Source organism: Prionailurus viverrinus, chromosome E2, assembly GCF_022837055.1.
Source record: "Prionailurus viverrinus isolate Anna chromosome E2, UM_Priviv_1.0, whole genome shotgun sequence".
Classification (NCBI taxonomy): Eukaryota; Metazoa; Chordata; class Mammalia; order Carnivora; family Felidae; genus Prionailurus; species Prionailurus viverrinus.
This window is the reverse complement of record NC_062575.1, coordinates 45241246-45254608: the sequence shown is the minus strand read 5'-3', so window position 1 is coordinate 45254608 and position 13363 is coordinate 45241246. Positions and strand designations below refer to the sequence as shown.

At 49.0% G+C, this 13363-nt stretch overlaps 1 protein-coding gene across 2 annotated transcripts in view; it reads right to left on the bottom strand.

Moving 5' to 3' along the window:
- Positions 1–13354, bottom strand: part of WDR62 (WD repeat domain 62) — a 45563-nt gene extending 32209 nt beyond the window's left edge. The window contains exons 1-9 of one of the 2 annotated variants that reach the window (XM_047836732.1): positions 13293–13354; positions 12662–13069; positions 9409–9500; positions 8472–8534; positions 5157–5214; positions 4757–4927; positions 3861–3998; positions 3252–3434; positions 882–1042 (exon numbers count right to left, since the gene is read on the bottom strand). In XM_047836732.1, coding sequence (XP_047692688.1) covers positions 882–1042; positions 3252–3434; positions 3861–3998; positions 4757–4927; positions 5157–5214; positions 8472–8534; positions 9409–9500; positions 12662–12838 — 1043 coding nt within the window. In that variant the 5' untranslated portion in view covers positions 12839–13069; positions 13293–13354. Of the gene's footprint in view, positions 1–881; positions 1043–3251; positions 3435–3860; positions 3999–4756; positions 4928–5156; positions 5215–8471; positions 8535–9408; positions 9501–12661; positions 13070–13292 lie in introns of those variants that run through there. The other variant, XM_047836733.1, reaches the window with a different exon arrangement.
- Between the last annotated feature and the right edge of the window lie 9 nt (positions 13355–13363).

Below are 13363 nucleotides of genomic sequence, written 5' to 3'. Positions count from 1 at the left end.
AGGATGATGGGCACATACCATCAGTTCTCAGTTCTCTCTCATTGGCCCCACCAACATGTGATCAAAAATCCCTATGCAAGGGGCTGGGGAGCTGTCCCCTGACCTGGGGCCTCCCTACAAAGGCTACAGTTTACTGAGCATCTATGACACGCCGATCTGAGAGCTTTAGCAACACTGAATTCCCAGTCTCCATGAGAGGTAGGTCCTACGTTTTACAGACACCAAACAGCCTTACATCAAAGGGGAAGATACAGCACAGCTCAGCCCTTCCACCCCCTCTCAACATGGCAGCCAGAGGGATCTAATGCTCAAGGCCTGACCATATAACCAATGCCAATGCCTGAAATCAGGCTGCCCACTGACATCAGAAAAGACTTCCTTTATTGGAAGGAAGCTTCTCCTGCCAGTCTCCATAAATGTTCAGACCTGTCTCCCAACATCTTCCCCTGGTACACTAGGCTCTGATCACACAGTCCCTAGCTGTTCCTGCAACACACCAAGCCCAGGGTGTTTTTCCCTTCAGGTCTTTACACTTGCTCTTGGGACCCAGCTCTCCACACAGCTGGCTCCCTCTCATCAAAGACGCTTCCCCTGGCTGCCAATCAACACAGCCCCATCCCCGGGCACTTTCCTTTCTGAGTCCCTGCTTTATTTCACCACAGCATTTACGACTATCTGAAATGGTCTCGTTTGTGTACTTGCTTATCATCAAGCTCCCTCACTAGACTGCAGACTTCACGGTGGCAGAGATTTTGCTGCCTCGTTATAGCTGTCTCCTTCCAGCCCAGGGCTGGCCAGATAGGTAGATGGGGCCGGAAGCATGAGTGAATGTCAGTGGACAGACTGAGTGGGCTCCTCTCCTTCCCCCTGCTGGGCAGTACCTGGGCTCCAAGCCCTGGGCCACGTCCACCCCAAGGTAGTGCGGTTTGGGCAGGTTCGCGAGGTACTGCAGGCTGTGGGCCTGGAAGATGCGGACTATCCCATCTGTGCAGCCGCAAAAGATGAGCTCCTGGCTGACACACAGGCAGGAAGACAGAGAGACCTGTGGGGGCAAAGGGAACACAAGTGTACTTGGTGTTCCATGTGGCCCAGTTCAGGGACACAGGGACTAACAGAACAGCCTCCAGAGAAGCCTTTTAGTTCTTTGGGTCTAAGAAGTCTATTTTAGCAAATTTTAAGACTTTTGAAATCAGGATGTAGCAGTCACCATTGAAAGAAACATGCCAGCAGGCAGACAGAGGCACAAATTATGACAGAATTGTTATTGTTTACAGAGGAACTCAGCTGTGTGTGGAAAATAATCTGTTCAGCAGATAGTGACTTCAGATAGGTAATTTGCAGTAACAGGGTTGAATATGAGGCTTACATTTTACTCCTTATTGTTTGAAAACAACTTCATAGAGATTATACTTCAGAGCAACACAGAAAAATGTTACCGTATACAGGAAAGACAATTGGGCCATCTATCCTGCCAGAACACACAGATGGACAGGGCAGGAAGTGCCAGACCTCTGGATACACATTACAGGAGTTTGTCCAAGTCTAGAGGAACTTAATTTATAAGTTGTCATTTATGACAACTGCTCAGGGGCTAACCATCCATCTGTCAAAAGCTTTGGACTTGCTTAAGCTGCCAAAGTTCTAGAAAGAGGATTCAGACGAGAAAAAAACGAATGATGTTTAACCAATTAGGAAAAACAGATGAAACTCTGAATTCTTCCACAGGCCTGACACCATTCCTTTAACCCTAAAGGTGAGTTCTGGAGGGGAGCCACAAGAGCAGAAGTGGGATGGGGTGCCTGGGTGGCTCAGTCGGTTAAGTGTCCAACTCCTGATCTCAGCTCAGGTCAATCTCACAGGGGAGATGGAGCCCCACATCAGGCTCTGCACTGCTTGGGATTCTCTCTCTGCCCCTTCCCGACTCACATGCTCTTTTCTCTCAAAAAAAAAAAAAAAAAAAAAAAAAAATCAGGAGTAGGAAAAGGAGGGAAAACCATTATGCTCCTGCTGATAGCCAATGGGCATCCAGTCTCAGAACAGGAAGACAGTTTGGATTCAAACCCTCAGATCCTGAAGAAAAGTAGTTCTGCAATTTATAGATGTAACATCCTTTATTTTATTTGTTTGTTTATTTATTTATTTATAAGTTTTTATTTATTTATTTTGAGAGAGAGAGAATGAGAGTGGGAAGGGGCAGAGAAGAATCCTAAGCAGACTCACACCGTCAGCCTAGAGCCCAACTCGGGGCTCAATCCCACGAACTGTGAGATCATGACCTGAGCTGAGATCAGGAGTTGGATGCTTAACCAACTGAGCGACCCAGAAGCCCCCATCCTTTGGTTTAAAATGTTATAAGAGGGGCGCCTGGGTGGCTCAGTCGGTTAAGCATCTGACTTCGGCTCAGGTCATGATCTCATGGTTTGTGAGTTCCATCCCCATGTCAGGTTCTGTGCTGACAGCTCAGAGCCTGGAGCCCACTTTGGATTCTGTGTCTCCCTTTCTCTCTGCTCCTCCACTGCTCATGCTCTCTCTCTCTCTCTCCTTCAAAAATAAACATTCAAAAAAATTTTTTAAAAAACAAATAAAATGTTTTAAGAGCACCTCAGTGGCTCAGTCAGGTAAGCACCCCACTCTTAGTTTCGGCTCAGGTCGTGATCTCATGGTTCGCAAGACTGAGCCCTGCAACGGGCTCTGTGCTGATAGTGTGGAGCCTGATTGGGTTCTCTCTCTCCCTCTCTCTCTATGCCCCTCCCCTGCTCACACTCTCTCTCTCTCAAAATAAATAAACTTAAAAAAAAGTTATGTATTTTTAACATAGTCTTTTTTGACTGAAAAATGAAGTCAATCATACCTTAGATTAAAAAAAAAATGCAGTCCTCCCACCAGTTAAGAGTGCTCAGTGAAGAAGAAAAATGGGAACTGGATCAAACAGTGACAGGAGAGCGATTGTAACCTTGACCCCATTACAGGGTACCAGGCACTGTGCTGAGCACCTTCTATATATTATCTCATGGGACTCCCTTATTAACTCTGTGAGGTAGGCAGCAGGATTTCCATTTTACAGATGAGGAAACTGAGGCTCATTGAGGGAAAGTTACTCACCAAAAGTCTCACAAGCAGAACTTTTGAGAGGTTAAACCCAGAGTTAGTGGAATCAACTACCCGGCAGGGACATTACTGAATGTCCCTAGAGACACATGTCCTGGGAAGAGTGTTTTCCCCACTGATGGCAGACAGGGAGGGTGGGGTACCTTCAGGTTGATCCACTTCTCCAGCACCCTCTTCTCATTGAACTGGCAGAGGAGGCCCGAGTAGGACACACAGAAGGTATTGCCTGCCATCTGGCCCCGGCCACAAGCCACGCCACAGAAGATGTTGTTGTGCAGCTCTCCCAGGATGCCTGAACGCCCTACGAGGGGCACCGTGCCCGTCACCTGGAGGCACAGCAGGGCATAGTAAGACACTGTCCGCATGGCCTCGACCCCAGCAAGGTCACAATGGGACTCTCATGACCAGACGATATGACACATAGCTAAACAGAAGGGCTCGAAGGCATTCCTCCAAATGGAGGAGAAAGGAAGAAAAAAGCAGAACAGACACTTCTAGGCAGAGTGGCTGGAAGGTGGCAGTCCAGAAAAGAGGTCTGGCCCCAGGGTCTGTGTGTCGGGAGATTTCCCAGCAGGGCCTGACAGCACCTGAGCTGTCTGAGCTGTCTGAGCAGGCCCAGAAGCAGAAGCTGAACCAGAGGCCAGACAACCTCTGAGATCACTGGCTCCAAATCTCAGGTAGAAACAGGAGTCCACACTGCCCCTAACGGTTAACCGCCAGTCCTGGATAAGGGGACAGGGGCAGAAACCTACCTTTGCTTCAGTGGAGACTTCCAAGAACCAGAACCTCACATGCCGATTCCCTACGGTGACAAAATAGCTGCTGTCCTCTGAGAAAGAGAGGGCGATGACCCTGCATGATACCTTGTTGGAAGCCACCACAATGTCTTTCTGGAAGAATCAATGCACAGAAGTTCACGCTAGCACCCAGCCATTGGATCATTTGTGCCTGTGCCTGAGCCCTGTATCACTCAGCCATCCCCTGCTCCAGGTCAGTTTTCCTGGGGCCCTCTGGGCCCTTGGGGAAACCTACATGTGGCACTCTTATCTTTACTAATCAGAGGAGACTGAGGTTTGGAAAGGTTTCCATGCGTGAGTAAGTTCCAGAGCTCTCCCCAAGAGTCCCAGCTCTACAGCTCACACGTGGCAGAGCCTTTGCAGGATGAAATCCTCTCCATTGTCCTATATGGTAGGTGCTTCTCCCCACCTCTGCCAGGCTCAGAGAGGTGATGTCATGTGCTCAAGATCACACAGCACGTTGTGAACAGAGCCAGGATTTGCCACCCACTTCTGCCACCTCCAAGTCCTCCCCTAGCTGTTCCCAAATCCAGCCTTCAGTGCATATTAACTCACTGAATTCTCACAACTCAACAAGGGAGATGCTAACGTATCCCTTTTACAGATGAGGAAAGGGACCCACAGATAAGTAAAGTCACTTGCTCAAGGTCACAGCTGGTCAGTATGAGAATAATTACGTAATTCTACTAGTTAGAGCTTGTCGTATGCTTCACAGTAAGTGTCTAAAACTGGGATCAGCATGCACTAGGTGCTCAATAAATATTTTCCGGATAAATGAACACTTTACCAAATTATCTCATTTAAGTTCGCTCAATGCCTGAGCTGCAGGGTACCCCCACCAGTCTTCTCACCTTCCAGTCCCAGACGTTGAGTACCATGTCGTGCTGGTAGCCCATAGACACGATGTGCTTCATATTGGGGGAGAAGGCCACACAGGCCACGCCGTACTTATGGCCCAGCATCTCTGCCACCTGATTCTTCTCATCCACATCCCAGATGCGCACAGCAGGCCTGTGCCCGTTCTGGGGAAGGTTGGGCCATTACTGCTGCTGGGATCTGTACCAGGAGGGGCTGGAAGGGCTATTGGGGCTAAAATTGGCATTGCCCCAGTATGCCCCAAAGCCACCTCCCCCATCTGCCATGGGGCTTTCTGGCCCAGGAAGAAGCTATTCTAGGGGCTTCCCACACCTACTGTGGGGTAGAAGGAATGGCCCCAAGATCCCTCCCCACCCACTCACAAACACAACTCACCTCCCCCGTCACTATGTACTTCCCATCAGGGGAGAAGGCCAGAGCACTCAGCGACTTCCTGAGGGAAGGGAAAGGCGCCAGTCATTGGTTCCAAGGAGGGTAGGCAGCCAGACCCCAGCCTGGCTGTGCTCACAGAACTCTGCCCACTCCTTGCTCCCAAGCCTTGAAAGAGGCCAGGAGAGGTGAGTGCCAGCAGCTCCCACAGAGCCAATGTTGCCCATGTGCCCAGCACAGCATACAGCGCGTTCCCTGCATTCCCCACTGACAGAAGTGGGTCAGTGGCACAGGAAACCAGGCGTAAAAGCAAAGTCCCCAAACATAGATAGGGTGGTCACTGTACAAGGGCCTTCCTTTCCTCTTGCTCAGCAGGGGTGGGCTCCCTAAGGCCCCACCCACCCTGTAACCCTGAGAATTCAGGTGCAGGAAATGGTACCGATCTGTCCTAACTGTAGGGGGGGTGGTACTGGCAGACATCACACTGAGACAGCATGTGCTCCACTGCTAAACACTCAAAGTGTTCTGGAAAACCCATGAACAGCCAACATGTTTCTCTCTAGCCTGCACAAGGACTGAATGACCAGAGTAGTTTGCATGTTTTTTCTAGCAGCAAGTTTCATGGTTCCCACACTACGTTGTTTTTTTCCTCTCCCCCCTCTCTCCTTTTTATTTGAGAGAGGAGAGAGAGCACACACACACAAGCTGGGGAGAGGAGGGGAGAGAAAGAATCTCAAGCAGGCTCCACGCTCAGCTCGGAGCCCAACGTGGGACTGGGCTCCACAACTCTAGGATCATGACCTGAACAGAAATCAGTCGCCCAACTAACTGAGCCCATCAGGTGCCCCTCCACTCTCTCTTTTAATCCTATTTTACCTGTGTTCCTTAATGGTCTAGTAATGGTCTCCCTCACGTGAGTTAGTTGGTGTGTAGGTAACTAAGCGAATGTCTCTGAGTCTCTGACAATCTTACAGAACACTTATCATCATCACCTAACTCTCTGGTGGCTTCCCACAACTCCTAGGGCAGCACACAAGGCAAGCTGCCTACCCGATCGCCACCTGCCCGTCCTTCCTGGCCGACAGAAGCCAAATTTTAATTAGAATGGCAGTGTCTCCAGCTGGAGTACATTTCCTCGCCTCTCTACACAGGTACAGCTACGTGATTTAGTCTGGCCGGTGAGAAGTAAACTGAAACGCATGTGGGATTTCCAGAAAAGCTTCTCAAAGGCAACTCTTTGTCCTGATCCCCAATCGTTCCCCTTCTGAATAATGGACATGACAGCCAGAACTCCATCTTGGACCAGGAGACAACCTCAAGTACAGAGGCCTCACAACAGGCACGGTGGAACAAGAAGACAGGCAGACTGGGGTTCCTGAGGCTTGCAGAGACACCAGCCCCTGGGTCCTCACCTCCAGACTTCTTTCGAGCACAAAGAGCATGCCCTTGTGTTTGAAGCCATGCTCGTGGGTTTCTGTTGACTGCAGCCACTCCTAGCCTGTTGTGTGCCCTGACCCTGCGCCCGGTCCTCCACAAAATGCTCTATGGGCATCGCTGCACTAATTCCTCAAGCATGCTCCATGAACTCAGGTCTCTCAGCCAGTTTTGAGACAAGGAGACCTCAACACAGGGAAGTCCTGCCCAAGTTACCTGACAGGGCAAAGCCCTGGCCATCGGAATTCCCTGCAGAGGCTTTGAAAAATGTCAAAGCCATGCTAAGAAGCATGAACGAAAGTGTGGTGAGGAACAGGGTGATACATGCAGTTTCAGAGACGCTCCCCACAACATACTCACTAGTCACCGGGGGAAAAGAGAAGCTTCACAGTGGAAAAGCCTGGCAGACACCACCTTAACCAAGGGCCCAAGGGAACACCACTGGTCTTAAGAGAGGTCAATATCATGCACCGCCTGACAGAACGCACTGAGGAGGATGCAGCATTCTTTCTGAGGTGTTCCTGCCAAAGATGCAGAACCTCAGTATATCTATGAGGAAACATCAGACAAACCCAAAGGGTGGAGCCTTCTACAAAATACCTGGCCTGTCATCCTCAAGTGTCAAGGTCATAAAAGTCAAGAAAAGACAAAGGAACTGCTTCAGACTGAAGAAGACCAAAGAGACAACTGAGCAACGTGTGATTCTGGACAGAATTCTTTTGCTGTAAAGAACATTCTTGGGGTAAATGGTAAAACTTGAAAGAGGCTTAGTTGGTAGTGATGTACCAGTTTTAACTTCCTGACTTTGTTGAATGTACTGTGGTTTTGAAGGATAATGCCCACCCCATGCCCAGGAAATCCACACTGAAATATTTAGAGGCACAGGGGTATCATGTCCCCAATTTACTCTCAAATGGTTCAAAAAAAAAAAAATTACTATGTATATAGACTGAGAATGATAAAGCAAATATGGTAAAAGGTCAACATCTGGGGAAAATGAGTGAAAGATAGACAGGCATTCTTTGTATTGTTCTTTAAAATCTAAAATGATTTCAGGGGCGCCTGGGTGGCGCAGTCGGTTAAGCGTCCGACTTCAGCCAGGTCACGATCTCGCGGTCCGTGAGTTCGAGCCCCGTGTCGGGCTCTGGGCTGATGGCTCAGAGCCTGGAGCCTGTTTCCGATTCTGTGTCTCCCTCTCTCTCTGCCCCTCCCCCGTTCATGCTCTGTCTCTCTCTGTCCCAAAAATAAATAAACGTTAAAAAAAAAAAAAAAAATTAAAAAAAAAAAAATGATTTCAATGTGAAAAGTTAAACAATTGTTAAGACCCAGAAGCGGTTTCTGTTTCAGCCTCCTCTCCCCTTTGCTCCCTCCTCCAATTCCAGGCAAAAGAATCTCCGGCTGCTCCTCAAAAAACCAAGATTCTTACTCACTGCAGGGCCTTTTGCCCTTGCTGTTCCTTCTATCTGGAAGACGCCCCCTACACTTTTGCGGGGGTCACTCCCTTACTTCTTTCAGGTCTCAGCCTCCAAGAGGCCCTCCCCGAGACCTCTGATATGGTTTTTCTCCATTTTCTGCCTGCAAACCTGCCCTAACACATCCTCGTTATTTCCCCCATAGCGATGGTCAGAGTTGACTAGTAATTTGCCAACTGGTTTAGTCTGTCTTCCCTGCTGGACTGTCAGCTCTACAAGAGCAGAGATTCTCATGTCTTTTGTTCACTGTCCCCAGCACCTGGAACACTACCTAGCACAAAGCAACAACGTCGCTGAACCGACGGGTGAGTGAATGACTTAGTTACCCACCTACGAACTCCCAAGCCATGCGGGAAAGGGGGTGTGCGCCGGGACCCTCACCCCACCCCTACCCAATGTCCAGGCCCCAGCCTACCTGGCAGTGTTAAAAATGTGCTGCTGCTTGTTCTCCTTGGGGTTCAAAATCACCACCACACAGCTGGGGAGAAAGAGGGAAATGTGCCCAAACTGAGGGGAGTATTGGGGTCCAGGGATGATTCTATTCCCAACAGAAGAGCCCACACATAAATAAGGCTCTGAACAGAAGATTCTCTCCTCCTTCTCCAGGTGTCTAATGCTGAGAATCTTAGGACACTTCAAGTTATTAGATAATATATTCTTAAATAGAAACCAACACTTCTTCTGTCAGGCACTGGCTAATAAAGACCTTATGTGCACAATCTCTTTAAATCCTCACAAATGACAGGTAAAGTCGGAAATCTTAGCTCCCTCTTGTAGATGAGGAAACTTGAAGCCCAGAGAGGGAAAATCCTTTGCCCAGGACCACCCAGCAGGTCAGGAACAGAGTGGGGATATGAATCCATAACAGATTCAAGAGCCCACCCTTGTCCTCTATCCTGGACTGCATTGTAAAGACTCAATGACAGACAGATATTATTCATTAGGAAGGACTACAGATCTGCCCCTGCCCTCCAGGAGTGGAGGGGTCTTTGGCGCCTAGAACAGTGCCAGGCTAGATCAGTATTTATGGAATAAACAGGAGGAGATCTTCCAGTCCTCTCAACTACCCAAAAGGAGGATATTCCTAGTTGTGTTTTATGGACGAAGCAGCAGGGGTTCACAGAAGAGCACACGGTGGAGCTGGGACACAAATCCAGGCTGTCTGACACCATGGCTTGGGTATTTCCCAGAATCGCCACCACCTCCCATCTGCAGTCACAATAAGGCTTTCATGGTGCTCACCACATGCCGGTGCTGTTCTAGACCTAGATGGGCCTCTCCACAGTCCTCAGGGGTAGGCAGCTTACCTGCATCCTACAGCCAGAAAAGCCAAGGCCCGCCCACTCACTCACCCTGCCAGGTAGGCCACATGGCCTGTGCTGGGGTCACAGGTCAGGCCACTGCTGTTCTGGGCTGTGATGCCGAGCACCTTCTCGAGCGACACCTGTGGGGGAAATGTCCAAGTCAGAAGGACATGTCCCAGTAGGCCCTCCGTGGCACCACTGCCTCCGCCACCCATTCAGTCCCTGTTACATCTAATACTAACTGAACTTCTACAGTCGTGTGACCAACAGCTAACATTTGTTCTTCTCAACATTCCTTTGAAGGACACAGAACGATGAGGAAGACAGACAAAAACCCCTACCCTCCTGGAGCTCACATCCTAATCATGATGGGATGGAGGACATAAAAAATAAACAGAACAAACATGTAAAACAGATGCCAGGTGCTGATAGGAGCAGAAGAGAAAAATAAAGCAGGGAAGGAGATTGGGAGTATAGGGAAGAGAGAAGTCCTCATTGAGAAGGTGACCTCTGAATAAGTTTCTAAATATTTTACAAGGATGAAAAATTCGAAGCCTCACAACCCAAGGAAAGAAGGCACTATTATCACCCCATTTTACAGATGGGGACATTGAGGCCCAAGATCCCATGCCTGTGGAGTGACAAAGTTGGGATACAAACCCAGCTAGTCTCTGGCTCCAAAGCCAGTCCATATGTTGGGCCCTGCAGGGGAGACACAGGCGTGAGCAAGAGTGGACACCATCTATTCCCTCAACAAATTTACAGCCTAGAGGTTCAACAAGCAAAGAAACAAGTGAACAATCACATTGAAAGTTTTAAAATTATCTAAGCAAAGTAATTTAAATGAGCAAATCTCTATTGTGGTTGATTAAAACAATTTAGAGTATAGACTAATAGAATTGTGATACTTTCATGCTTTCTTTCAAAATGAAAGACTAGTTTCTTTTTTTTCTTAATGTTTATTCATTTTTGAGAGACAGAGAGACAGGGCATGAGTGGGCAAAGGGCAGAGAGAGAGGGAGACACAGAATCTGAAGCAGGCTCCAGGCTCTGAGCTGTCAACACAGAACCCAATGTGGGGCTTGAACCCATGAACTGTGAGATCATGACCCAAGCTGAAGTCAGATGCTCAATCAACTGAGCCACCCAGGCACCCCTGGAATAGACTAGTTTCTAATTAGTATTAAAGTAAAACATTCTCAAGCAAGTCCTTGGTATCAGAAATGAGAGGCATAGCATAATGATAGCTAACACTTACTGAGCATTTACCAGGAGCTAGGCACTGTTTAAATACCTGTAACTCTACCGACTCATCTAATACTCACAATAACCCTGTGATATGGTCATTATTGTCATCATCTCCATATTACAGACGAGGATATAAAGAGGCTCAGAGAGGTAACCCATCCAGGACGGAGCCATACCAGGACTCTAACCCAAGCAATCAGGCAATGGCACTCACATCGTTTTTATATCTGTCAATCAGCATTACTGGGCATTAATATAATATAATGGTCATTTTTAGAGTAGATCTTTTGTAAGCCAGATGGACTCTGTGCCACCAAACAAGAAAAATTAATGACATCAATTACCCAAAAATACACAATCAAAACAGTAGTAGCTACCACTAATAGAGAATTTACAATGCGCCAGGTATTGTTCTAATGCTTAACATATGTGAGCTCACTTAATCCTCACAAACACCTTACAAGGGAATATTTATATTATTATCTTCATCTTACAGATAAGGACACTGAGGCACAGAAAAGTTCATAACAAGAAGAACAGAACTGGGGTGCCTAAGTGGCTCAGTCAGTTAAGAGTCCAACTCTTGATCTCAGCTCAGGTCTTGATCTCAGGGTCATGAGTTCAGGCCCTGCATTGGGCTCCATGCTGGGCATGGAGAGAGAAGGGGGGGGAGGGTGGGAAGGGGTGGAGGAAGAAGAGGAAGAGGAGGGGGAGACAAAGAACAACAACAACAGAATTAAGGTTTAAGCCCAGGCATTCTGGGTCCAGAGGTTGCACTCGTTAAGAGTGCACATTACTTACTGCCTCTCTGAAATTGCTATTGTCATTCCTCTATTTTATGCAGTTTAGTGCTCACAAGGTACTTTCAGGAACCTACAAGGTAAGGGCTGTGAAGTACAGGGTGCTAGGTGAGAGATTAAAGTAAGTGTCTGTTTTAGGCTGGGGGAAGGCCTCTCAGGGTAGGGATATGCAGGCTGAGACTTGAGGGATGAGGAGCCAGTCGGATGGACTGCAGCAAAAACCCAAGAGGACTCAGCAAACACTTAGGAGGTGGTAAAGAGCTTGGAGCCTCAGGAAAACAGAAAGCAGGCTTGTGTGACTGAACATTTGAGAGAGAGGACCATGGAGGTATAGCCAGAGAGGTGGGCAGGGGCCACCAGGAACTGCAGCCAGAAAGGGGTGATATAATCAGAGCGCAGCAGGAAGCCATGTGGCAGGAAGAAGATCCACCAGCAGCTACCATGTTTCCACTCTCTAACTGGACTCTGCCAAGCAGGTCATAGTCACCATTTCATTCCTGCTCCCTGCAACCCCATGGTATGGTTATTAATACTTCTGTTTTATAAAAACAGACTTCGTAGCTCAGAGAGTTGGAGAACAATTTTTTTTTAATTGCTGCTGTGCTAATGGAATTCCTTCTGTCTACTCCAAAATCTTTGTTCCTATGTCTAAAGACTTAGGGAACTATTCTGTACTCCCTCCCGCAGGAAGCGTTGCTGAGATTTTACAATTATTCACATGTTCTCCATAATTTAGGGTGGCAATATGGAATAAGAATCCCACGTTGGTAAGTGAGAAGTAAAGAGAAGGCAGGTGAGGAGGGAAGGCGGAATAGCGCTGAGGGACAGTTTAGATAGGTAGGGTTCGATACTGAACACTGGTAGGGACCCTAAAGATCCAGCGTGGGGCGAGGTCACAAAAATGGAAGGGCCCAGAGAGACATCCAAAGGTGACTGAAGGGATACGTAGGAAGGCGGGCCTAGGAGGTGATCAGCAGAACTAAAATACACTGAGGTAAGGGTCCAGAGAGAACCCCGAAAATGGTCCAAGGGCTAAGGGAGTCGGGGTTGACAGGTGGGCTAGAAATGATGGGTACCTGAGAGAGAAGGGAGAGTGGGAGGAGCCTTGGCTAACGGGGCGGGACGTAGGAGACGAAACGGGCTAGAGAAGACTTGGCGAGGGTTGATAGGCGGGGCCAACGATCTAAGGGCGGGTCCAGGGGAGCTTGGGAGGGAGCCTGGAACTGGAGTGGGCAAGGCAAACAGCTCCTCACCCGGTTGTGCACCGTGTCCTCCGGCGCCGCCGAGAGTCGGGTCCGCCGCCGGAGACACAGGTGGGGAGCGGGAGGCGGAGAGCACTGGTTCCTCCGCGTCGGAACTCCCACCGTGACGGATGGCAGCTTCTCGACTGCATCGTTCCGCGCGTAGCCTCCGGGCCCCAAGGCCGCCATCGTCGCGCCGGAGCAGGACAACCGTTGCACTCCCCAACTGCCGCCCACGCCTCCACGGCCCGCTCAAAGAGCAAACGGCCCGCGGGAAAGCCGGCGCCGCCGCCCATTGGACGCGGTAGGCCCCGGGCCTGGCCAATGTCAGGGCTACCGAGCGGAGGTTTTGACCAATGAGGGCTGAGAGGCGGAGCGAAGTGTCTGGCAGGGTGGATCCATAGCTAGTTTACTTGCTGCCTGATTAAACAAAATGGCATTTTTATTGCGGTCTGTTTTCATCATTAACAAACGTTTAGGTTTTAACTTTTACGTAGCTAAGGCCAAAGCCTCCAAAGCCCTCAGTTCGCTTTTTGCAGCACTTCCCCCGCACACGCAGTGGATAGTCACCCGGATATAAGGGTAGGGTGGGGCCGAAAGAGACCGACCACTTGGCGCAGGCTCAGAAAAGCCGTGACATCACCTGTCTCCCAGCACAAGATAAGGTCAGAGTGGCTAAGAACTGGCTTTGTGCCGTCCTACTCGCTTTTCCCC